The sequence below is a fragment of the Oncorhynchus gorbuscha genome, linkage group LG10 (genome assembly GCF_021184085.1).
Source record: "Oncorhynchus gorbuscha isolate QuinsamMale2020 ecotype Even-year linkage group LG10, OgorEven_v1.0, whole genome shotgun sequence".
Classification (NCBI taxonomy): domain Eukaryota; kingdom Metazoa; phylum Chordata; class Actinopteri; order Salmoniformes; family Salmonidae; genus Oncorhynchus; species Oncorhynchus gorbuscha.
The window spans coordinates 89211595-89237108 of record NC_060182.1 but is presented as its reverse complement, the minus strand read 5'-3'; the positions used below and the strand labels follow the sequence as shown (position 1 = coordinate 89237108).

At 49.1% G+C, this 25514-nt stretch overlaps 1 protein-coding gene across 2 annotated transcripts in view; it reads left to right on the top strand.

Moving 5' to 3' along the window:
* The first annotated feature begins 3123 nt into the window (after nucleotides 1-3123).
* smc6 (structural maintenance of chromosomes 6) overlaps nucleotides 3124-25514 on the top strand; it is a 37282-nt gene continuing 14891 nt past the window's right edge. Inside the window, exons 1-16 of one of the 2 annotated variants that reach the window (XM_046367406.1) lie at nucleotides 3124-3255; nucleotides 4430-4583; nucleotides 4672-4789; nucleotides 5040-5145; nucleotides 5300-5436; nucleotides 8418-8479; nucleotides 9522-9602; nucleotides 9784-9885; nucleotides 10751-10870; nucleotides 11020-11115; nucleotides 13386-13532; nucleotides 13819-13907; nucleotides 14765-14935; nucleotides 16550-16728; nucleotides 16925-17126; nucleotides 17449-17563. In XM_046367406.1, coding sequence (XP_046223362.1) covers nucleotides 4452-4583; nucleotides 4672-4789; nucleotides 5040-5145; nucleotides 5300-5436; nucleotides 8418-8479; nucleotides 9522-9602; nucleotides 9784-9885; nucleotides 10751-10870; nucleotides 11020-11115; nucleotides 13386-13532; nucleotides 13819-13907; nucleotides 14765-14935; nucleotides 16550-16728; nucleotides 16925-17126; nucleotides 17449-17563 — 1857 coding nt within the window. In that variant the 5' untranslated portion in view covers nucleotides 3124-3255; nucleotides 4430-4451. Of the gene's footprint in view, nucleotides 3256-3279; nucleotides 3400-4429; nucleotides 4584-4671; nucleotides 4790-5039; nucleotides 5146-5299; nucleotides 5437-8417; nucleotides 8480-9521; nucleotides 9603-9783; nucleotides 9886-10750; nucleotides 10871-11019; nucleotides 11116-13385; nucleotides 13533-13818; nucleotides 13908-14764; nucleotides 14936-16549; nucleotides 16729-16924; nucleotides 17127-17448; nucleotides 17564-25514 lie in introns of those variants that run through there. The other variant, XM_046367407.1, reaches the window with a different exon arrangement.

The window sequence follows — 25514 nt, the reverse complement described above, 5'->3', positions numbered from 1 at the left end:
TGTTGTCATGGATGAGATAGAATCAAAAACTCTATTGACATTCAGAATTGACGACCTCTGACAGAAACATATTGTTCCTCCTGTCAGTACCTATAGTAATAGTAATATATGCCATTTAGCAGACGCTTTTATCCAAAGCGACTTACAGTCATGTGTGCATACATTCTACGTATGGGTGGTCCCGGGGATCGAACCCACTACCCTGGCGTTACAAGCGCCATGCTCTACCAACTGAGCTACAGAAGGGAAGACAATGGCCCATAAATATTCCACAGTTCACATACACACACACACATACATTAGGCTCTCAGAATAGGTTATATTACATACATTAATGTAGTTAACTTTCTCATGGGCACAGTGGGAATTTATCATCCTTGCCTGTACCTGACATTGTTGAAAAACAAGTGAACAGTGACTAAAGATCGTTCACAAACAATAGCCTCCTAGACTAGGTTATAATGTATTACCTTCAAGTTTTTCTCAAAGCAGCTGTCTAAAGTAATGCAGTTAACGTAAGTTCAATCACAAAGGCAGGTCTGAGTGCATCTCCTCAGTTTCATTCAGTAGTACAACACAATTCACATTGCGATGTAATCATGGGCAGAGTGGGAATTTATATCGGTGAGGTTGAAATGATGTCTTACCCCCAGAGTGAGAGAGTACATCACTTCCAGCAGATCTCCTTGCTGAGGGTGCTGTTGATCATGCACTGCTTCTCGTGGGGTGAGTCTGGCGTTCCGCATGTCACGCCTCATGTCTTAAACATGGGGAGAAAGGGACATCAAGTCAAAATGTCTTTGCATTTATTGTATCGTATCTCCGTCCACAGACTCAATCTGCTGTCGTCTCTACAACTGGACACTTGCGCTCGGATCACACGTGCAGAGGATGTCCATGCACCGGAGGGCCTGAGGGGTTCACTCCTGTTGGACTGGAAAACAAACAGCGATTCAGTCCGTGGTGGGTATTTTTTCAAAGCTGTATCTACATCTTTATCTGGACAGAAAAGGTATTGTTTATCATAACAGAAACCCACCTTGGACAATATGACAAGTGATCCCTCAACACCCAAACCTCATGCCTCATTGTTCGTTCTTGTATCCTAATCAACATGGTGTATCTCCCTCTTCTGCCATGGTGGATGAGGTCCCTTTTCTGGTAAATAGAGGGCCATTTTTCTTTTCCACTGGAAAATGGCAACTGGTCCGCCCTTCTGAAATACTTTTAAAGTTTTTTTTTTTACTAGCTTGCTAACTTGATTACTAAAATGGTAACATTTATATTGAAATACCATAACCCACAGACTTGAATATAGTAATGGTAAAATAGACTGGTTTTTAGTCTATCTGCACATCTAAAATCATTCTATGTGGATGGGACATTTCTGCTGGGATGGAGGAATCATCTGGAATGCCTAACTAGATGATCAGGACAGTCTAGGGTACTATTTGCCCGAAGAGGTGAACTATTGCAATAAGCTATACGACCTTACTTAAGATTCAAATTCTCAAGAAGGAAGTTAAAACCCCAAGCAGTGAGGTCACTGAGGTTAGAGAAATGTGGGTGGTGGGGGGGGGGTTCCACGCTGCACCTTGAGTGATTATGTCAGAGCACAGGATGTGTAGTTCTGTATGATAGCCACATTAGCAGCTGTTTAGCATTTAATTCTGGGGGGGGGGGGGTGGAGTAATTAAAGGCAAATATATTGATCGATTTGTGAGGTTATCAAAACACCACGCCAGGGTTAGCCTACACAAAACACATGAAGTAGTTTTAAAATCCCCTGCAGAAATGTTAATAGTGGGAAAACGGTTGGAACCATTTCAAGGTTTTAACGCTAGGTTTTATGGGTATTATGACTCATACTGTGGCTAGCTTCACACAGGTGTTCCTCGTCCGAGGTGAGCAGGATGATTGGAGTTAGGTTGGGATGCCACCGGGCCGCATGCAAAGTCAGGGAAAATAGGAACATACTCAGCCTTGTCTCAGGATGGTAAGTTGGTGGTTGAAGATATCCCTCTAGTGGTGTGGGGGCTGTGCTTTGGCAAAGTGGGTGGGGTTATATCCTTCCTGTTTGGCCCTGTCCGGGGGTGTCCTCAGATGGGGCCACAGTGTCTCCTGACCCCTCCTGTCTCAGCCTCCAGTATTTATGCTGCAGTAGTTTATGTGTCGGGGGGCTAGGGTCAGTTTGTTATATCTGGAGTACTTCTCCTGTCCTATTCGGTGTCCTGTGTGAATTTAAGTGTGCTCTCTCTAATTCTCTCTTTCTCTCTTTCTTTCTCTCTCTCGGAGGACCTGAGCCCTAGGACCATGCCTCAGGACGACCTGACATGATGACTCCTTGCTGTCCCCAGTCCACCTGGCTGTGCTGCTGCTCCAGTTTCAACTGTTCTGCCTTATTATTATTGGACCATGCTGGTCATTTATGAACATTTTAACATATTGGCCATATTCTGTTATAATCTCCACCCGGCACAGCCAGAAGAGGAGGGCATGGGTAGAATATTGTGGTGTTTTTGGTGGATAAAGTTGTGTGTCAACTGCAGGGGTGCCCATGTTTCTGTGGATCGGACATGTCCGGTGTGAGAGAGGCAGGTTGAGGTGGCTAGAGTCAGACTCGTGCAGAAGGTGTCGTATACTGAGGTTGTGAAGAAAGTAGAGGAGGATGTGTCAAGGGTGAGGCATCCTGAGAGGATCCCTGTGAGTAGTAGACCTATGCCTCCATCGAGGGATAGGCCAACGAGTGAAATCAGTAAGGTTGGCTTCTTAGCGTTCATAGCAATGGTTATCAACTGTACCGCAGAAATGGAATGTAAATCACAGAAAACAGATGTTGTGGTGGCAGCTGCAGAGAAAAGTATTTGAGTACGAGATTTGACGTCAACAGGTTGAGTGTTGAGTGGTGGTGTACCGGCCTCCCAGGCCATTGACATGGTGCATGAGTAGATGGGGACAAATTATTGGAGTGGGCTAGTGGGTTTTGAATGAGTGTAAGGTCAGTTTGAAGGGTGTGTTTTATCTTAGATATGTCAATTAGGTTTTTTATTTTCCCCTTTTCCTATTTTGTATTACAAAGTATAATGGATTTATATTATAGTCCAGTTGGGGGCGGTAATGCAACATATTTGACGCAAACCGAAGAAGAATAGGTGTTCCTCTTTGAAAACAGCCTGATACAAAGTTAACACACTCCCCCACATTTCTCCTCCTCCGTTTCGCAGCACGTCCACCACACCAGGAAGTCAGAGTCGGGTACGTACGCGCTCTATTTTTATCTGTTCTTGAAGAACACATAATGCATAATTCAACCTCATAAACGGACATTTAGAAGTTCAGACTGTCCTGAACGAATGGCAGTAGAATAAGACTGCTTGTCTGGACCTGTGACTGACGGGGGTGAACGCTTTTGTCTCTTCAGTTTAAAACTTTAATGCACTGATCTTACAAACAAAGATAGCCTTATGCTTCGCAAAAGAAAGTATCGAGTAGGCCTATTGTAGCTGTATTTGTCATATCACCCTCTATATGGAACTTCAGCAGCCCTTATATATTTGAATACGGAACGTAAAAATCTTAGATTGTATCAGTTTGGATTGGAACGTTACAATGTTAGTCTGCACCTGCGCGTTCTTATGAAATATGTGTCAAGCTTTGTACTTTCATGGCGCCTTCCTGTGTGGTAGGGGTCTACACTGAAGCGTACTCTTCCACCTGTAAGACAAGTACACATTTTGTAATATCTACAATGATTTGTTTTCTCCTCCTGAGGATCATTTTCAAGCCACCAATTTCAAGACACCAGACGTCAAAATCACTTACTCAAATGAAATCAAAATGCTCACATGCGCCGCATACAACAGGTGTAGGTAGATCTTACCGTTAAATGTTTACTTACAAGCCCTTAACCAACAATGCAGTTCAATAAATGGAGTTAAGAAAATATTTACTTGTTCATTTAAAAAAAACTTTAGTTTATTTAGTAACACAAGAAAATTACGTAACGAGGCTATATACAAGCGATACCGGTAACAGGTTATTCGAGGTCATTTGTAAATTGACTATGCATAGTTAATAAACAGTGAGTAGCAGCAGTGTAAGAACAATGGGAGGGGGTCAATGTAAATAGTCCGGATGGCCATTTGATTAATTGTTCAGCAGTCTTATGGCTTGAGGGTAGAAGCACAGTTGGTTAGGAGCCCGTAAAAACGGCACCCTTCCGGCGCCATCCAGAGCGACTCAAACGCGATAATCACATCTGTAGTGTAGCCTACAGCATGACAGGTAGCATTGGTAACAATCTATTTGAGACCCATATGTCTCTCCAGAATCTTCCCTATGTGCTCTGGCAGTATACTAACATGACTTCGGCATGTAATTACTAATATTTATATTTATAATGACTAATATCTATATTTTGTTTCAAAAGCGTGGACCCAGATGTTACTAAAATGAAGCGGAAAAGCAAAGTACTGAATGATGAAAAATTCACCAAGAAACGTAGATTGGAAGCGGTTAAAGAGGAAGAAGATGGCAGAGAGGATCATGGGACATCATTTAATGACCACTCCACCTCTCCCTCGGTCAGTGCCTCCCATCAATTATCTGATTGATAGATTGATTTTCTAATGGCTTACAGTTTTCTTCTATTTTTTTTTTGTTAATTTTTAGGGTTTGGGAGATATTGGAGTTATCGAAAGCATCACCATAAAGAATTTCATGTGTCACCATTTGCTCGGTCCATTCCAGTTCGGGCCCAATGTGAACTTCATTGTTGGCAACAATGGAAGTAAGAAAGATTTTTAAACTGATACTTTTGTATTGGTTAAAGGACTCCCCATACACATGTTTTCCATGCCTTCCCTTAACTTTCTAACCCTTCTCCAACAGTCATTATAACTGAATTTGAATGCTGAATTCAAGTTACAGTCCCCCCCGCCTGTCTGTAATGGCTTAGTTGCTGTTCATTGTACTGTGAGTGGGACCTATTTCTGCTATGTTGTTGTGCCATGGGATTTTCACCTGATTTTGTTTTGCAGGTGGGAAAAGTGCCATACTGACTGCTCTAATAGTGGGCCTTGGTGGAAAGGCCACCATCACAAACAGAGGAGCATCTTTGAAAGGTTTTGTGAAAAATGGTGAAAGGTCAGTTCTAGTTACTTATATTGACTCCCATTTCATATCTCTTTTTCTATGGACGGTGTAAATTCTCAGTACCGCTGAGTTTGCAAATAGTTATTTTGAATGTAATGTAAACAATAGACCAATACACTGTCCATGTGGGTGAACTTATTTCCAGCACAGCGGATGTTACAGTGAAACTGAGGAACAGAGGACCAGACGCGTACAAAGGGGATGTCTACGGAGAATGCATTTCTATTGAACAAAGGATTTCTAGTGATGGTGTTCGGACGTGCAGGTTGAAGAGTAAAACAGGTAATAGTTTAAATCTGTCTGTCTGGCCGTCATGTCTGTCTGTCTGGCCGTCATGTCTGTCTGTCTGGCCGTCATGTCTGTGTCTGGCCGTCATGTCTGTCTGTCTGGCCGTCATGTCTGTCTGTCTGGCCGTCATGTCTGTCTGTCTGGCCGTCATGTCTGGCCGTCATGTCTGTCTGTCTGGCCGTCATGTCTGTCTGTCTGGCCGTCATGTCTGCCTGTCTGGCCGGTCTGCCTGGCTGTCAGGTCTGCCTGGCTGTCAGGTCTGCCTGGCTGTCAGGTCTGCCTGGCCGTCAGGTCTGCCTGGCCGTCAGGTCTGCCTGGCCGTCAGGTCTGTCTGACCGTCAGGTCTGCCTGGCCGTCAGGTCTGTCTGACCGTCAGGTCTGCCTGGCCGTCAGGTCTGTCTGACCGTCAGGTCTGTCTGTCTGGCCGTCATGTCTGTCTGTCTGGCCGTCATGTCTGTCTGTCTGGCCGTCATGTCTGTCTGTCTGGCCGGTCTGCCTGGCCGTCAGGTCTGTCTGGCCGTCGGTCGGTCTGTCTGGCCGTCGGTCTGTCTGGCCGTCGGTCTGTCTGTCTGGCCGTCGGTCTGGCTGGCCGTCTGGTGGGTCGGTCGGTCTGGCTGGCCGTCTGGTCGGTCGGTCGGTCTGGCTGGCCGGTCGGTCGGTCTGGCTGGCCGTCTGGTCGGTCGGTCGGTCTGGCTGGCCGTCTGGTCGGTCGGTCTGGCTGGCCGGTCGGTCTGGCTGGCCGTCGGGTCGGCCTGTCAGTCTGGCTGGCCGTCGGGTCGGTCTGTCTGGCCGTCGGGTCGGCCTGTCAGTCTGGCTGGCCGTCAGGGGTCGGTCTGGCTGGCTGTCGGGTCGGTCCGTGTGTCTGGACGTCAGGTCGGTCCGTGTGTGTGGACGTCGGGTCGGTCCGTGTGTGTGGCCGTCGGGTCGGTCTGTCTGTGTGTGTCTGGCCGTCAGGTCGGTCTGTCTGCGTGTGTCTGGCCGTCGGGTCGGTCTGTCTGCGTGTGTCTGGCCGTCGGGTCGGTCTGTCTGCGTCTGTCTGGCCGTCGGGTCGGTCTGTCTGCGTGTGTCTGGCCGTCGGGTCGGTCTGTCTGCGTCTGTCTGGCCGTCGGGTCGGTCTGTCTGGCCGTCGGGTCGGTCTGTCTGGCCGTCGGGTCGGTCTGTCTGGCCGTCGGGTCCGTCTGTCTGTGTCTGTCGGGTCCGTCTGTCTGTGTCTGTCGGGTCCGTCTGTCTGTGTCTGTCGGGTCCGTCTGTCGGGTCGGTCTGTGTGTCTGGCCGTCGGGTCGGTCTGTCTGTGTCTGTCGGGTCCGTCTGTCTGGCCGTCAGGTCGGTCCGTGTGTCTGGCCGTCTGTCTGTCTGTGTCTGTCTGGCCGTCGGGTTGGTCTGTCGGTCTGGTCGGTCTGTCCGGTCTGTCTGGCAGGCCGCCAGGTCTGTCTGGCCACTCGGTCGGTCTGTCTGGACGCCCGGTCGGTCTGTCTGGCCTCCAGGTCGGTCTGTGTGGCCGCCAGGTCTGTCTGTCTGGCCGCCCGGTCGGTCTGTCTGGCCGCCCGGTCGGTCTGTCTGGCCGCCCGGTCGGTCTGTCTGCGTCTGTCTGGCCGTCGGGTCGGTCTGTCTGCGTCTGTCTGGCCGTCGGGTCCGTCTGTCGGGTCCGTCTGTCTGTGTCTGTCGGGTCCGTCTGTCTGGCCGTCGGGTCGGTCTGTCTGGCCGTCGGGTCGGTCTGTCTGGCCGTCGGGTCGGTCTGTCGTCTCGTCTGTCCGTCTGGCCATCGGGTCGTCGGTCTGTCTGGGCCATCGGGTCGGGTCCGTGGCCATCGTCGGTCGGTCTGTCTGGTCCGCCCGGTCGGGTCTGTCTGGCCATCGGGTCCCGGTCGGGTCTGTCTGGCTGGCCATCGCCGGTCTGTCTGTCTGGCCATCGGGTGTCTGGCCGGGTCCCTGGCCATCGGTCTGTCTCTGGCCATCGCCGGTCTGTCTGGCCATCGGGTCTCGTCTGGTCGGGTCGGGTCGGTCTGGCCATCGGGTCCGGTCTGTCGGGGCCATCGGGTCCGGTCCGTCTGGGGTCCGGTCGTCTGTCTGGCCATCGGGTCCGGTCCGTCTGGCCATCGGGTCGGTCGGTCGTCCGGCCATCTGGCCGGTCTCGGGCCATCGGGTCGGTCGGTCGTCCGTCTGGCGGTCGTCCGTCTGGCCATCGGGTCGGTCCGTCCGTCTGGCCGTCGTCTGGCCATCGGGGCCATCGGGTCGTCTGTCGTCTGGCCGTCTGGCCATCGGGTCGGGGGTCGGTCTGTCTCCGTGTCTGGCCCATCGGTCGGGTCGGTCCGTCGGTGTCTGTCCGTCATCGGTCAGTCTCTGTCTGGCCATCGGGTCGGGTCTGTCTGGCCATCGGGTCGGGTCGGTCTGTCTGGCCGTCGGGTCGGGGTCTCGTCTGGCCGTCGGGTCGATCTGTCTGTCTGGCCGTCGGGCCATCCGCCTGGGGGTCGGTCGGGTCTGTCTGGCCGCCTGGCCATCTGTGTGTCTGGCCGTCTGGCCATCGGGTCGATCTGTGTGTCTGGCCGTCTGGGTCGGCCATTCTGTGTCTGTCTGGCCATCGGGTCGGGGTCGTTCGGGTCTGTGTGTCTGGCCGGTCGGGTCTGGCCATCGGTCTGTCTGTCTGGGCCATCGGGTCGGGTCGGTCGGGTCGGTCGTCTGTCTGGCCATCGGGTCGGTCGGTCTGTCTGGCCGTCGGGTCGGTCTGTCTGTGTGTCTGGTCGTCGGTCCGTCTGTCTGGCCGTCTCGTCGGTCTGTGTGTCTGGCCGTCGGGTTGGTCTGTGTGTCTGGCCGTCGGGTCGGTCTGGCCGTCGGGTCAGGCTGTTTGTCTGTCGGTCAGGTCAGGTCGGTCTGTCTGGCCGTCAGGTTGGTCTGTCTGTGTCTGTCTGGCCGGTCGGTCTGTCTGGCCGTTCTCTTTATCTATTCTCTATTTTAATCAACCGTTACCTTCTATTCCAGGGCACTTGGTTTCAAATAAAAAGGATGAATTGACTGCAATTTTGGATCACTTCAACATCCAGGTATTGTGTGTGTGTGTATATATAGAGTGCGTGTGTGTTTTATTGAAAGTGAATCATGTTATTTATTTTTAATTACACTACCGTTCCAAAGTTTGGGGTCACCCGCAACGTCAACAGTAAAGAGGCGACTCCGGGATGCTGGCCTTCTAGGCAGAGTTCCTCTGTCCAGTGTGTGTTATTTTGCCCATACTAATCTTTTATTTTTATTGTTCAGTCTGAGATAGGCCTTTTTCTTTGCAACTCTGCCTAGAAGGCCAGCATCCCGAAGTCGCCTCTTCACTGTTGACGTTGAGAATGTTGTTTTGTGGGTACTATTTAATGAAGCTGCCAGTTGAGGACTTGTGAGGTGTCTGTTTCTCAAACTAGACACTCTAATGTACGTGTCCTCTTGCTCAGTTGTGCACCGGGGCCTCCCACTCTTTCTATTCTGATTAGAGCCAGTTTGCGCTGTTCTGTGAATGAAGTAGTACACAGCATTGTACCAGATCTTCAGTTTCTTGGCAATTTCTCGCATGGAATAGCCTTCATTTCTCAGAACAAGAATAGGCTGAAAAATTTCAGAAGAAGGGTCTTTGTTTCTGGCCATTTTAAGCCTTTAATCAAACCCACAAATGTTGATGCTCCAGATACTCAACTAGTCTAAAGAAGGACAGTTTTATTGCTTCTTTAATCAGAAAAACAGTTTTCAGCTGTGCTACCATAATTGCAAAAGGGTTTTCTAATGAGCAATTATTCTTTCTAAAATAATCAAATTGGATTAGCTAACACAACGTGCCATTGGAACACAGGAGTGATGGTTGCTGATAATGGGCCTCTGTACGCCTATGTAGATATTCCATTAAAAATCAGTAATTTCCAGCTACAATAGTCATTTACAACATTAACAATGTCTACACTGTATTTCTGATCAATTTGATGTTATTTTAAATGGACAAAAAAAGAGCTTTTCTTTCAAAGACATTTCTAAGTGACCCCAAACTTTGGAAAGGTAGTGTATGTCCGTATTTGAAAAGCCTCTTTTGCTGTTCACTGTAAATCACAGGTGGATAACCCCGTCTCAATTCTTAACCAAGAAATGAGTAAGCAATTTCTCCATTCAAAAAGCGAAGGAGATAAGTATAAGGTACAGTTGTAATTTAAACTCTTTGTCCTTGTTTTGTAATTTAAGCTCTGACATTTTCTTGTCTACATGCTTGTTTTTTGTCAACCATTGTTGTCCCATATGCAATTCTAATTCTATATCCACTTCATCATGCTCAACCAAAGTTCCTTCTGGGGATTTAATTTTTAAAATATTTCTGTAGTTCTTCATGAAAGCGACTCTACTGGAGCAGATGAAGAGAGACTACATCCACATCAAACAGACTAAAGCAGTGACCAGAGAACAGGTTGAGAGGCAAGAAGAGGTAATGCTATCGCATGGAAATGACATTTTATGGGGGCCCAAAAATAAATGTATTACGTTTTTAAAGTGCATTTCATACATGGTCACACATACACTTAACGAATTTTATTTTTTATTTTTATTACATTAAAAAAAGATAACAATGTAACACTATATATGTACCCGGTTTGTTAGAGGTTTTCAATTAAATGACCCCGTACAAAAATATAAATGCAACATGCAACAATTTAAAAGATTTTATTGAGTTACAGGTGATATAAGGAAATCAGTCAATTACAATAAATTCATTAGGCCCTAATCTATGGATTTCACATGACTGGGAATAGATTTATGCATCTGTTGGTCACAGATACCTTAAAAAGAAGTAGGGGCGTGGATAAAAAAAATCTCAGTATCTGGTGTGACCACCATTTGCCTCATGTAGCGGGACACGTTTCTTACATTTTCTGGTAACCGCTCTGGTGGACATTCCTGCTGTCAGGATGCCAATTGCACACTCCCTCAACTTGAGACATCTGTGGCATTGTTGTGTGACAAAACTTCACATTTTAGAGTGGCCTTTTATTGCCCCCAGCACAAAGTGCACCTGTGTAATGATCATGCTGTTTAATCAGCTTCTTGATCATCCATCCAGCTGACAGGTGTGGCATATCTTGACAAAGGAGAAATGCTCACTAACAGGGATGTAAACAAATTTGTGCTCAACATTTTAGAGAAATAAGTTTCTTGTCCATATGGAACATTTCTGATATGTTTTATTTCAGCTCATGATGCGTGGCACCAACACTTTGTGTTGCATTTCTATTTTTGGTTAGTATATAAATAGGACAGTAAGACTCTAACCATGTTTTATCTTTTGCTTTCAGTGTCTAAAGGATCTCAAGCAGGAGTTTTTGCAGAAGAAGGAGAGGTACGAAAACCTGTCATCTGTTGGTAAGATGAAGGAGACTCTGGAGGAACTGAAGAAGATGATGGCATGGTGCTTGGTAGGACGTTACTTGTTTGTTTCTCATTCACCGTTTTTGTTTAGTTTGGGCTAAGTCAACGCCTTTCAAAAGTGTTGGAAGTTCTTAAATTATATTATTTTCTGCAAGAAAATAATATGGTCATGTCAACTCTGTTTTGTTACTTTCAGGTGAGAGAAAAGGAGCGGTTGGTTCAACAGCTACAGGAACAGATAGACACAGAGGGAAGTAATCACAAACACGAAGAAAACCTTCAACTCTGTCAGGTATTTGTGAAGTATATTTGTCTAAGTACACTACACGACTAAAAATATGTGGACACCTGTTGGTCAAACATCTCATTCCAAAATCATGGGTATTAATATGGAGTTGGTCCCCCTTTTGCTGCTTTAACAGCCTCCACTCTTCTGGGAAGGCTTTCCACTAGATGTTGGAACTTTGCTGCAGGGACTTTCTTCCATTCAGCCACGAGAGCATTAGTGAGATTGGGCACTGATGTTGTGCAATTAGGCCTGGCTCGCAGTTGGCGTTACAATTTATCCCAAAGGCCTTCGATGGGGTTGAGGTCAGAGCTCTATGCAGGCTAGTCAAGTTCTTCCACACCGATCTCAACAAACCATTTCTGTATGGACCTCTCATTGTGCAGCGGGGGCATTGTCATGCTGAAACAGGAAAGGGTCTTCCCCAAACAGTGGCCACAAAGTTGGAAGCACAGAATCGTCTAGAATGTCATTGTGTGCTGCAGCGTTAAGATTTCCTTTCACTGGAACTAAGGGGCCTAGCCCGAACCATGAAAAACAGCCCCATATTATTATTGCTAATCCATCAAGCTTTACAGTCGGCACTATGCATTGGGACAGGTAGCCTATTCCTGGCATCCGCCAAACCCATATTTGTCTGTTGGACGGCTAGATGGCGAAACATGATTCATCACTCCAGAGAAAGTGTCTCCACTGCTCCAGAGTCAAATGGTGGCGAGATTTACACCACTCCAGCTGACACTTGGCATTGCGCATGGTGATCTTAGGCTTGTGCGGGCCATGGAAACCCATTTCATGAAGCTCTCGACAAACAGTTCTTGTGCTGACGTTTCTTCTCGAGGCAGTTTGGAACTTGGTAGTGAGTGTTTCAACCAAGGACAGACTATTTTTAATTCCTACGCGGTACACACTTCAGCCCTCGGCGGTCCCGTTCTGTGAGCTTCTGTGAGCCTACTACTGCCATTGTTACTCCTAGACGTTTCCACTTCACAATAACAGCACTTACAGTTGAGCGAGGCAGCCCTAGCAGGGCAGACATTTTACAAACTGACTTGTTGGATATGTGTCATCCTATAACGATGCCATGTTGAAAGTCACTGAGCTCTTCAGGAAGTCCATTTTACTACCAATGTTTGTCTATGGAGATAACATGGATGTGTGCTCAATTTTATACGTCTGCAACGGGTGTGGCTGAAGTAGCTGAATCTACTAATTGGGAGGGGTGTGTGTGTGTGTGTGTGTGTGTGTGTGTGTGTGTGTGTGTGTGTGTGTGTGTGTGTGTGTGTGTGTGTGTGTGTGTGTGTGTGTGTGTGTGTGTATGTATATGTGTATATATGTATATATGTGTGTATATATATGTATATGTATATATGTGTGTATATATGTGTATATATATGTATATGTGTATATATATGTATATATGTGTGTATATATATATATGTGTGTGTATATATATGTGTGTGTATATATATATATATGTATGTGTATGTATATATATATGTGTGTATGTATATATGTGTGTGTATATATATGTATATATATGTGTATATATGTATATATACATATATATACACATGTTGATGCACTATTGTTAAGTGACTGTCCCACTGGATGTCATAAGGTGAATGCATCAATTTGTAAGTCGCTCTGGATAAGAGCGCCTGTAAATGACTTAAAATGTAAATGTAAATATATGTATATATGTATATATATATATGTGTATATGTGTATGTATGTATATATATCTTGTCAGTTGGATCTGTTGAGAAATCCATTGGAGAAACTCTTGTGATTTTCTTATAACACAGGCAGGATTTCTATCTTAAAGATCCAATGCAGCCATTTTTATCTCAATATTTAATCATATCTGGGTAACATTTTAGGTACCTTACTGTGAATGTAAAAACTTTTTTTTTTTTTTGATTCTCAGCTTTAAAAACAATTCTCAAGCAGGAATTTTGCTAGGACTGTCTGGGAGTGGGGAGGGGGAAACTGAAATGGAACTCTTATTGACAGAGGTTCAGAACTCTTATTATTGGTCTATTAACTAATTTATTGCATGGTAATGTCACCATGGAAGGCCAAAACTCCATCCCACCTAAACATGCTGAAATTTCAGGTGGTCTTTTCAAACAGCTCTTACACTAAAAGGGCATATCATTATTTTCAAAATTTCACAGTATTATTTCAACAGTGTGGAAATGTATATAAAACACAGGAAAATCTATTTTTTCACTGCACTGGGCTTTTAATGTTTTCCTCTCTTTTCCCTCCAGAATAAAGTGACAGTAGCTGAAAAGGAATTGCAGGAGATCCAGAGCAGGCTTCACAGTCGGAAAGAAGAGGAGGAGTCTCTGTCAGAGGACTGTCGGAAGATAAAGGAAGAAGTAAAGTCAAAGAATAAAGCTCAGAAAGAGCAAGAGGTAAGAGACTGGGTTGAGGTCAGTCCCATTCCAGGAAGTAAATGTAGGCTTACGGGCCCAAATGGCACCTATTACCTATGTAGTGCACCATTGTTGACCAGGGCCCATAGGGCTCTGTTCAAAGTAGTGTACTTCATAGGGAATAGGGTGCTGTTTAGGACTAACATGAAATGTACATTTTCCTCACCAATATCCTTGCTTACCGATACTTTTTCTGCATGTTTGCAGCACTTTGATGAAATGCAATACCTTTGTCTGAGCTGTATTTTATGCTGTTCTATTGTAGGTGGTGTATTTCCGTGCTGTGAACAAACTGAAACAATCAGAGAAGGAACAGTCCCTTCTTCACGAGAGAATTCACAAAGTGAAAAATATGTGAGAGATTTTTGAGTGATAGTCAATGTTTGGTAGAATATATTGTGAAAGGATTAACTGCCAGTGTTGGATAGTAGTAATTGAACTATGTTTTGCAGTAGCTAGGTGGTAGATAAACTAAATTCACATCTAGGTAGTGTTTTCAGTAGTTCATTACTTTTTAGCCATGTAGCAGTCTAGCTAACTACTGGAACTTTTTTCCCCAAAAAGAACTGAAAGTATGGGTGGAGTAGGCATCACATCTTCCTAATTCTGACTTGAAACCGTTTTTGTTTTTTTAATAGTCTAAATGACACGTTCTGGTAACATCTGACTCCAGATCGATCTGTTTTTTCAATTTGTGGTCTATAACATCTCAGAATAATTTTTCACAAAGTAGTTTGGATGTACTGAACTGCTTTTTCAAAGTAACTTAATTAAACTAAATTTTTCTTAACTTCTTCCAGTGTGAAGTAATTGGTAGCTGCACAAACTATGTTTTCAGAGTAGCATCCCCAACACTGTTAACTGCGCACACTGATTTTTATTTTTTACCTTTATTTAACCAGGCAAGTCAGTTAAGAACACATTCTTATTTTCAATGACGGCCTGGGAACAGTGGGTTAACTGCCTGTTCTGGGGCAGAACGACAGATTTGTACCTTGTCAGCTCGGGGGTTTGAACTCGCAACCTTCCGGTTACTAGTCCAACGCTCTAACCACTAGGCTACGCTGCCGCCCCATGCTTTACTACGTAAGCATGAATAGTTATTGCATTGTGGTCTGGTCCACATTTTTTAGTTCCATAACTACTGTCGTTTTGATTTGCTTTCATACATTTAGCTTTTGTTGAAATGATCTTTTGATGTACCCCTGTAGTGGGAGTCAGAACAAGAAGGCCGAGGCAGAGCACACCAAGAGACTGCAGAAGATCTCCAGTCTCAGGACGCAGTTGGAGAAGCATGAGACGCAGTGCACTGCTCTGAATCAGGAGATCAAGGACAGGCAACAGGCTCTGTTCAAAGGGAAGGAGGAGTTGGACAAACTACGGTAATGGAAAACCATTCAAAGCCTATTTTCTTTCTCTTCCAAGAATGTCGTCTTATCAGTATGATAAGATCAGATAAAAAACTGTTCTTTTTAAATGATTAAGTCCGATGAATTCTGTTTGCATTCTTCCACCTGTAGCATTCTTCCACCTGTAGCATTCTTCCACCTGTAGCATTCTTCCACCTGTAGCATTCTTCCACCTGTAGCATTCTTCCACCTGTAGCATTCTTCCACCTGTAGCATTCTTCCACCTGTAGCATTCTTCCACCTGTAGCATTCTTCCACCTGTAGCATTCTTCCACCGTAGCATTCTTCCACCCGTAGCATTCTTCCACCCGTAGCATTCTTCCACCCGTAGCATTCTTCCACCCGTAGCATTCTTCCACCCGTAGCATTCTTCCACCTGTAGCAATCATCCACCTGTAGCAATCATCCACCTGTAGCATGCTTCTACAGTATGAAACAAGTACTACAACAAATACCTACGGACCATTAGCAATTTTACACATCCTCACGGTTTTGAGACCGAAGGGGCCATGGTTCTCATCTAGAAGCACTGTGTCGACTGCTCCTACAGTTTTGCTTCGGCAGTTTAACTGACGCCCGGTCCAGAATGACCATTTCCGTACACAGCCACATAGAGAAGTCAGATTTGGAAATTCCTAATAAGACACTTTAATTTATGGATGTTTTGTGAACAAAGTTGATGACTATTCAATTGTCGCTGAAGCCTTTTTATTTTATCACTCTTTGCCGAAGATATTAACATTTTCTATTCATCCAATGTGTGCTATATTTTTTGGATGATGTTGTCGCTGCACCCTGTGCGCACTGAGTGTTCATGCACATGTGATGTTGGTCCGTATAAACGGAATGCAACCCGTATAAGGACGGTCCATGAATCGGCGTATGCGAACCTGAGTAGATTACCTCAGAAACCACGGTCGGACATCTTGGACACATTCTCCAGTTCTTATTATACATCCGTGGTTGAGACTGAGAAGCTTGGTGTTGGAGTAGGGTGTGGCCCGGAAGACTCACATATAGGCCTCAGCAACGTGATAACCACCACTTTCTGCATCAAATCAAATGTTATTTGTCACATACACATGGTTAGCAGATGTTAATGCGAGTGTAGCGAAATGCTTGTGCTTCTAGTTCCGACAATGCAGTAATAACCAACAAGTAATCGAACTAACAATTCCAAAACTACTGTCTTATACACACAAGTGTAAGGGGATAAAGAATATGTACATAAAGATATATACAGAGCAGCATAGGCAAGATACAGTAGATGGTATCGAGTACAGTATATACATATGAGATGAGTATGTAAACAAAGTGGCATAGTTAAAGTGGCTAGTGATACATGTATTACATAAAGATGCAGTAGATGATATAGAGTACAATATGTAAACATTATATTAGGTAGCATTGTTTAAAGTGGCTAGTGATATATTTTACATAATTTCCCATCAATTCCCATTATTAAAGTGGCTGGAGTTGAGTCAGTGTGTTGGCAGCAGCCACTCAATGTTAGTTTGCTCTCACGTTCTTCTTTTAGTGTGAGTACTCAAACTTCTGTATTGCTCATGTGTTGATTGAATGCTCTAGGTTGGAAGAGAAGAATATTCAGGTGTCGATGGAAGCCAAGCTGAAGAGGAAGAACCAGCTCCTGGCCAGTAGATCCAACAAACTGAAGCGCTTTGGAGATAACATGCCTGACCTGCTAGACAACATCGACAAGGCTTACATCCAAGGACGTTTTACCAAGAAACCTCTTGGCCCTATAGGTCAGTGGTTCTCAACCTTCTTTGGTTTAGTGTAGCCCAATCATACAGTGATCTGGCCGAATGGCACGGTCATGTGCAACAGTCTTCCTAATTACCCCGGTGGGGAAACCTCAGAAAGATGTACTTAACATTAATGAATCTGTTTTTCTTTCCGTTCATCCATCCATCCATCCATCCATCCATGGTTTCCCATCAGGGGCATGTATAAACCTGAAGGACCCTGCCTTAGCTGTAGCAGTGGAGAGCTGCTTGAGGAGCTTCATGAAGACCTTCTGCTGTGACAACTACAAGGACGAGGCCGTCCTCCAGGATCTGATGTCACGCTACTTCTCTAAAGGCAACAGACCCCAGATCATTGTCAGCCCCTTCTCTGGCTCCGTCTACAAGGTTCAAGGACGGTGAGACACAATCGCTCCATCTGAAATGGCAACATATTCCCTACATTGTCAATAGTTGTGCACTATGTAGGGAACAAGGTGCCATTATGTGGTAATGTCCCAATTGTTTTGTTGTTGAATACCGGTAGCTACTATGGACCGTATTTGATCCTTGACCATATTTAGTTACAGATATTATTAGAGTGAAACTGTATGGACTTATGAATACATTGTCTCATTGTTACCAAGTTGTTTTGTTAGATGTTCATAACAAACTGTATCTATACTTTTTGTTGTTGTTGTCAGTAAAGCTAATTTGGTTTTGTATTTGGTTGTGTTTCAGTGGAGTCGATCACCCAGACTACCCCTCAGTACTGGACTCTCTGAGCATAGCCAACCCAGTCATCGCAAACTGTCTCATCGACATGAGAGGCATAGAATCCATTCTCATAATCAAGGTTAGTTTCTTCCCTGATTTAAGCTCCTAGTTGAATGTGCAGTCCAACAAACGGTTTGTTTGAAGGAGTTTGCATTGAGGCACGATACGACAAAGGTAAATTGGAAGATAGAAACAACAGCTGGGAGCCAGTGGTGGTTGTAGCTTGTATGGCTCCCTGGGTGAAGGACCCTGCCTTAGCTGTAGCAGTGGAGAGCTGCTTGAGGAGCTTCATGAAGATCTTCTGCTGAGACAACTACAAGGACGAGGCCGTCCTCCAGGATCTGATGTCACGCTACTTCTCTAAAGGCAACAGACGCCAGATCATCATGGCTCCCTGGGCGAAACCCCTCTTAAAACTATATAAATATATACAAAAACAAGATTTAAAAATATCAAAAAGTAGCAAAGACCAATAGAAACAAATTGTAGCATATAAATTCAAATAAAAAAGAGAATTTAATTATTACACTATTACCCTATTGCAAACACATCCGACATCACACAAATGCACAACTAGAATAACACACTTATAAAGAAGAGAACCTGATTATTACACTACTGCACTTCAAACAAGAAACGCACAAACTAAATTGCACAACTGCCGTCTAAACCCTGGCTTTTCTTGCCTTCCTTGATGCAAGTCAGGCTAGTTCTTCAGTTCCTGTGCAAGCTCTCTGCCATCAAAGTCTGAGTGTTCTTTATAGTGCAGTGTCATACCAAGGGCCTCTCATTGTTCTGTCAGCTCCTCATTTGAGAGACTTAGGAACGTTGACAGCACTCCAAACTTCTCTCCCACATTTTCCAGTGTGGAAAATCTTTCCTGAAGGGCTGAGGTTGCAGCATCAACAACGACATTGAAAAATGTCACCACCAGCTTCTTCAGGGCATCACTCAAAGGCTCATCAAATGATTCGTATGAAAAGGACCTCAGCCTTTTTTGTCATAGAACGTCCTCTACATTCATAACCTCGCAAATATCCTTGGCTGATGTTTGTGCAGTCATAAAGCCTGTTGCCATGTAGTTGCTGAGACCTCTCTCTGTCTTTCTGAGAAGACTGACTGCAACATCCACATGCATACTGGGAGACTGTATCAGCTTGCTCACATGTTGTATCTGGCTCAAGATGTCATACCACACCACTGTACAGATGCTGAAGCGGTATGATCCCACCTCCTCTGACAAGGACTGGGCCTCAATCTTTATCACAGGGTCTTTGGTTTGACCCCACACCTCAATCAGTGCCTCTCTCACTGCTGCTGCCTGATACCTCAGTACCTCTCTCCCTGCTGCTGCCTGATACCTCAGTACCTCTCTCCCTGCTGCTGCCTGATACCTCAGTGCCTCTCTCCCTGCTGCTGCCTGATACCTCAGTGCCTCTCTCACTGCTGCTGCCTGATACCTCTGTGCCTCTCTCACTGCTGCTGCCTGATACCTCTGTGCCTCTCTCCCTGCTGCTGCCTGATACCTCAGTGGCTCTCTCCCTGCTGCTGTCTGATACCTCTGTGCCTCTCTCCCTGCTGCTGCCTGATACCTCAGTGCCTCTCTCCCTGCTGCTGCCTGATACCTCAGTGCCTCTCTCCCTGCTGCTGCCTGATACCTCAGTGCCTCTCTCCCTGCTGCTGTCTGATACCTCAGTGCCTCTCTCACTGCTGCTGCCTGATACCTCAGTGGCTCTCTCACTGCTGCTGCCTGATACCTCAGTGGCTCTCTCACCTCTGCTGCCTGATACCTCAGTGGCTCTCTCCCTGCTGCTGCCTGATACCTCAGTGGCTCTCTCACCTCTGCTGCCTGATACCTCAGTGGCTCTCTCACCTCTGCTGCCTGATACCTCAGTGGCTCTCTCCCTGCTGCTGTCTGATACCTCAGTGGCTCTCTCCCTGCTGCTGCCTGATACCTCAGTGGCTCTCTCACTGCTGCTGCCTGATACCTCAGTGGCTCTCTCACCTCTGCTGCCTGATACCTCAGTGGCTCTCTCACCTCTGCTGCCTGATACCTCAGTGGCTCTCTCCCTGCTGCTGCCTGATACCTCAGTGGCTCTCTCCCTGCTGCTGTCTGATACCTCAGTGGCTCTCTCACTGCTGCTGCCTGATACCTCAGTGCCTCTCTCCCTGCTGCTGCCTGATACCTCAGTGGCTCTCTCACTGCTGCTGCCTGATACCTCAGTACCTCTCTCACTGCTGCTGTCTGATACCTCAGTGCCTCTCTCCCTGCTGCTGCCTGATACCTCAGTACCTCTCTCACTGCTGCTGCCTGATACCTCAGTGCCTCTCTCCCTGCTGCTGCCTGATACCTCAGTGGCTCTCTCCCTGCTGCTGCCTGATACCTCAGTGGCTCTCTCCCTGCTGCTGCCTGATACCTCAGTGCCTCTCTCCCTGCTGCTGCCTGATACCTCAGTGCCTCTCTCACTGCTGCTGCCTGATACCTCAGTGGCTCTCTCACCTCTGCTGCCTGATACCTCAGTGGCTCTCTCACCTCTGCTGCCTGATACCTCAGTGGCTCTCTCCCTGCTGCTGCCTGATACCTCAGTGGCTCTCTCCCTGCTGCTGTCTGATACCTCAGTGGCTCTCTCACTGCTGCTGCCTGATACCTCAGTGGCTCTCTCACTGCTGCTGCCTGATACCTCAGTGGCTCTCTCCCTGCTGCTGTCTGATACCTCAGTGGCTCTCTCACTGCTGCTGCCTGATACCTCAGTGCCTCTCTCCCTGCTGCTGCCTGATACCTCAGTGGCTCTCTCACTGCTGCTGCCTGATACCTCAGTACCTCTCTCACTGCTGCTGTCTGATACCTCAGTGCCTCTCTCCCTGCTGCTGCCTGATACCTCAGTACCTCTCTCACTGCTGCTGTCTGATACCTCAGTGCCTCTCTCCCTGCTGCTGCCTGATACCTCAGTACCTCTCTCACTGCTGCTGCCTGATACCTCAGTGCCTCTCTCCCTGCTGCTGCCTGATACCTCAGTGGCTCTCTCCCTGCTGCTGCCTGATACCTCAGTGGCTCTCTCCCTGCTGCTGCCTGATACCTCAGTGCCTCTCTCACTGCTGCTGCCTGATACCTCAGTGCCTCTCTCACTGCTGCTGTCTGATACCTCAGTGCCTCTCTCCCTGCTGCTGCCTGATACCTCAGTGGCTCTCTCCCTGCTGCTGCCTGATACCTCAGTGGCTCTCTCCCTGCTGCTGCCTGATACCTCAGTGCCTCTCTCACTGCTGCTGCCTGATACCTCAGTGCCTCTCTCACTGCTGCTGTCTGATACCTCAGTCCCTCTCTCCCTGCTGCTGCCTGATACCTCAGTGCCTCTGTCACTGCTGCTGCCTGATACCTCAGTGGCTCGACACTCTTAACTTTACTCTCCCACCTTGTCTCAGTCCACATCTTCAAAGTGATGTCCACATGTTTTTTCAGGATGGCCCATCGCTGTGTGGAGGCCGAGAACAAGGTGTACAGTTTGTGAAAGGTGCCAAAGTTACCTGTGTTATCGACATAACTTTTAGCAGCATCGGCCACAACCAGGTTCAATGTGTGAGCCCCACATGGCACAAATAGAGCTCTTGGATTCATTTCCAGGAGTCTGGCTTGGTGGATGACTCCTCATCCTGTGGATGACTCCTCATCCTGTGGATGACTCCTCATCCTGAGGCTCCAATATTATTTGTGAAGAGGCCAGTGTGGCTGAGGAGGTGGATGGCTCCCAGTCCTGAGGCTCCAATATTTTTTCTGAAGAGGCCAGTGTGGCTGAGGAGGTGGATGGCTCCCAGTCCTGAGGCTCCGAGGTGATCTGTGAAGAGGCCAGTGTGGCTGAGGAGGTGGATGGCTCCCAGTCCTGAGGCTCCGAGGTGATCTGTGAAGAGGCCAGTGTGGCTGAGGAGGTGGATGGCTCCCAGTCCTGAGGCTCCAATATTTTTTCTGAAGAGGCCAGTGTGGCTGAGGAGGTGGATGGCTCCCAGTCCTGAGGCTCCGAGGTGATCTGTGAAGAGGCCAGTGTGGCTGAGGAGGTGGATGGCTCCCAGTCCTGAGGCTCCGAGGTGATCTGTGAAGAGGCCAGTGTGGCTGAGGAGGTGGATGGCTCCCAGTCCTGAGGCTCCGAGGTGATCTGTGAAGAGGCCAGTGTGGCTGAGGAGGTGGATGGCTCCTCATCCTGGCCAGTGCCAGAGGGTGTTCCAAACTATTTCAGAAGTGCCCCTTTATCTTTTGTGTGTTTCTCTTCTTTCCTCATTTTCCTAAACTGGGCACCTGATGTCTTAGACCTTTTCTTATCCATTTGTGTTGATTTGGCACTCGAGCATCAATACATTACCCATCCCCCAACACTGTCAACCAGGTCAAGACTACATTACCCATCCCCAACACTGTCAACCAGGTCAAGACTACATTACCCATCCCCCAACACTGTCAACCAGGTCAAGACTACATTACCCATCCCCCAACACTGTCAACCAGGTCAAGACTACATTACCCATCCCACAACACTGTCAACCAAGAGTCAAGACTACATTACCCATCCCCCAACACTGTCAACCAGGTCAAGACTACATTACCCATCCCCCAACACTGTCAACCAGGTCAAGACTACATTACCCATCCCCCAACACTGTCAACCAGGTCAAGACTACATTACCCATCCCCCAACACTGTCAACCAGGTCAAGACTACATTACCCATCCCACAACACTGTCAACCAAGAGTCAAGACTACATTACCCATCCCCCAACACTGTCAACCAAGAGTCAAGACTACATTACCCATCCCCCAACACTGTCAACCAAGAGTCAAGACTACATTACCCATCCCCCAACACTGTCAACCAGGGGTCAGGACTACATTACCCATCCCCCAACACTGTCAACCAGGGGTCAAGACTACATTACCCATCCCCCAACACTGTCAACCAAGAGTCAAGACTACATTACCCATCCCCCAACACTGTCAACCAGGGGTCAAGACTACATTACCCATCCCCCAACACTGTCAACCAGGGGTCAAGACTACATTACCCATCCCCCAACACTGTCAACCAAGAGTCAAGACTACATTACCCATCCCCCAACACTGTCAACCAAGAGTCAAGACTACATTACCCATCCCCCAACACTGTCAACCAAGAGTCAAGACTACATTACCCATCCCCCAACACTGTCAAGACCAAGAGTCAAGACAAGACTACATTACCCGTCCCCCAACACTGTCAACCAAGAGTCAAGACTACATTACCCGTCCCCCAACACTGTCAACCAAGAGTCAAGACTACATTACCCATCCCCCAACACTGTCAACCAAGAGTCAAGACTACATTACCCATCCCCCAACACTGTCAACCAGGGTCAAGACTACATTACCCATCCCCCAACACTGTCAACCATTACCCATCAAGACTGTCAACATCAAGACTACATTACCCATCCCCCAACACTGTCAACCAGGGGTCAAGACTACATTACCCATCCCCCAACACTGTCAACCAGGGGTCAAGACTAAACCGAATCACCTGGGTGGTGTGCAGACTGGTTTTATATTATTCTTAATGATTTTGCACAAACCAGAAAACAATGCAGCAATATGTATGTGAAACTATAAATTCACATTGTGAATGAATTGTGGTTTATTTGGTAGCATTTCGCTGTGTGCCTGATTTTACTAATTGAATTAGTACTGTACAAAGTTAGTGTGCTATTTGATTGATTCCCCTGCTCCCCCGACCTCGGGCTTCCAGTGGGTAAACCGGAGGTCAACCTACCCCACTCCGACAAGGTTAATTGACCCACAGTCCCACACGGTGACATGATATCATTGACGTGACGTGCAAATTAGCAATAGAAAACCGATCGCGCAAATGTCACCATTTCAAATATTTTGTTGCGGGCGCCCTGGCAAGATGCCGCCACCGGCGTCTGGCCATGTCGCCCTCTGCGTCTGCCCATGTCGCCCCCGGCGTCTGCCCATGTCGCCCTCGGCGTCTGCCCATGTCGCCCCCGGCGTCTGCCCATGTCGCCCCCGGCGTTAGCCCAGTTCGCCCCCGGCGTTAGCCCAGTTCGCCCCCGGCGTCTGCCCATGTCGCCCCCGGCGTCTGCCCATGTCGCCCCCGGCGTCTGCCCATGTCGCCCCCGGCGTCTGCCCAGTTCGCCCCCGGCGTCTGCCCAGTTCGCCCCCGGCGTCTGCCCATGTCGCCCTCGGCGTCTGCCCATGTCTGCCCATGTCGCCCTCGGTGTCTGCCCATGTCTGCCCATGTCGCCCTCGGTGTCTGCCCAGGTCGCCCTCGGTGTCTGCCCATGTCGCCCCCGGCGTCTGCCCATGTCGCCCCCGGCGTCTGCCCATGTCACCCCCGGCGTCTGCCCAGTTCGCCCCCGGCCTCTGCCCATGTCGCCCTCGGCGTCTGCCCATGTCTGCCCATGTCGCCCTCGGTGTCTGCCCATGTCTGCCCATGTCGCCCTCTGTGTCTGCCCATGTCGCCCTCGGTGTCTGCCCATGTCGCTCTCGGCGTCTGCCCATGTCGCCCCCATCGGGCGTCTGCCCATGTCGCCCCGGCGTCTGCCCATGTCGCCCCCATGGCGTCTGCCCATGTCGCCCCGGCGTCTGCCCATGTCGCCCGGCGTCTGCCCATGTCGCCCCCGGCGTCTGCCCATGTCGCCCCCGGCGTCTGCCCATGTCGCCCCGGCGTCTGCCCATGTCGCCCCCCATGGCATCTGCCCATGTCGCCCCGGCGTCTTCCCATGTCGCCCCGGCGTCTTCCCATGTCGCCCCGGCGTCTGCCCCCGGCGTCGCGCCGGCGTCTGCCCATGTCGCCCATGTCGGCGTCTGCCTGCCCATGTCGCCCCGGCGTCTGCCCATGTCGCCCCGGCGTCTGCCCATGTCGCCCCGGCGTCTGCCCATGTCGCCCCCGGCGTCTGCCCATGTCGCCCCGGCGTCTGCCCATGTCGCCCCCGGCGTCTGCCCATGTCGCCCCGGCGTCTGCCCATGTCGCCCCGGCGTCTGCCCATGTCTGCCCATGTCGCCCGGCGTCTGCCCATGTCGCCTCGCGTCTGCCCATGTCGCCCCGGCGTCTGCCCATGTCGCCCCGGCGTCTGCCCATGTCGCCCCGGCGTCTGCCCATGTCGCCCCGGCGTCTGCCCATGTCGCCCCGGCGTCTGCCCATGTCGCCCCGGCGTCTGCCCATGTCGCCCCGGCGTCTGCCCATGTCGCCCATGTCGCCTCGGCGTCTGCCCATGTCGCCCTCGGCGTCTGCCCATGTCGCCCTCGGCGTCTGCCCATGTCGCCCCCGGCGTCTGCCCATGTCGCCCCGGCGTCTGCCCATGTCGCCCCGGCGTCTGCCCATGTCGCCCCCGGCGTCTGCCCATGTCGCCCCCGGCGTCTGCCCATGTCGCCCCGGCCTCTGCCCATGTCGCCCCCGGCGTCTGCCCATGTCGCCCCGGCGTCTGCCCATGTCGCCCCGGCGTCTTCCCATGTCGCCCCCGGCGTCTGTCCCATGTCGCCCTCCGGCGTCTGGCCATGTCGCCCCGGCGTCTGCCCATGTCGCCCCGGCGTCTGCCCATGTCGCCCCCGGCGTCTGCCCATGTCGCCCCCTCTGCCCATGTCGCCCCCGTCTGCCCATGTCGCCCCGGCGTCTGCCCATGTCGCCCCGGCGTCTGCCCATGTCGCCCCCGGCGTCTGCCCATGTCTCTGCCCATGTCGCCCCGGCGTCTGCCCATGTCTGCCCATGTCGCCCCGGCGTCTGCCCATGTCGCCCCGGCGTCTGCCCATGCCCCGGCGTCTGCCCATGTCGCCCCCGGCCTCTGCCCATGTCGCCCCCGGCGTCTGCCCGGCGTCTGCCCATGTCGCCCCGGCGTCTGCCCATGTCGCCCGGCGTCTGCCCATGTCGCCCCGGCGTCTGCCCATGTCGCCCCGGCGTCTGCCCATGTCGCCCCGGCGTCTGCCCATGTCGCCCCCGGCGTCTGCCCATGTCGCCCCCGGCGTCTGCCCATGTCGCCCCCGGCGTCTGCCCATG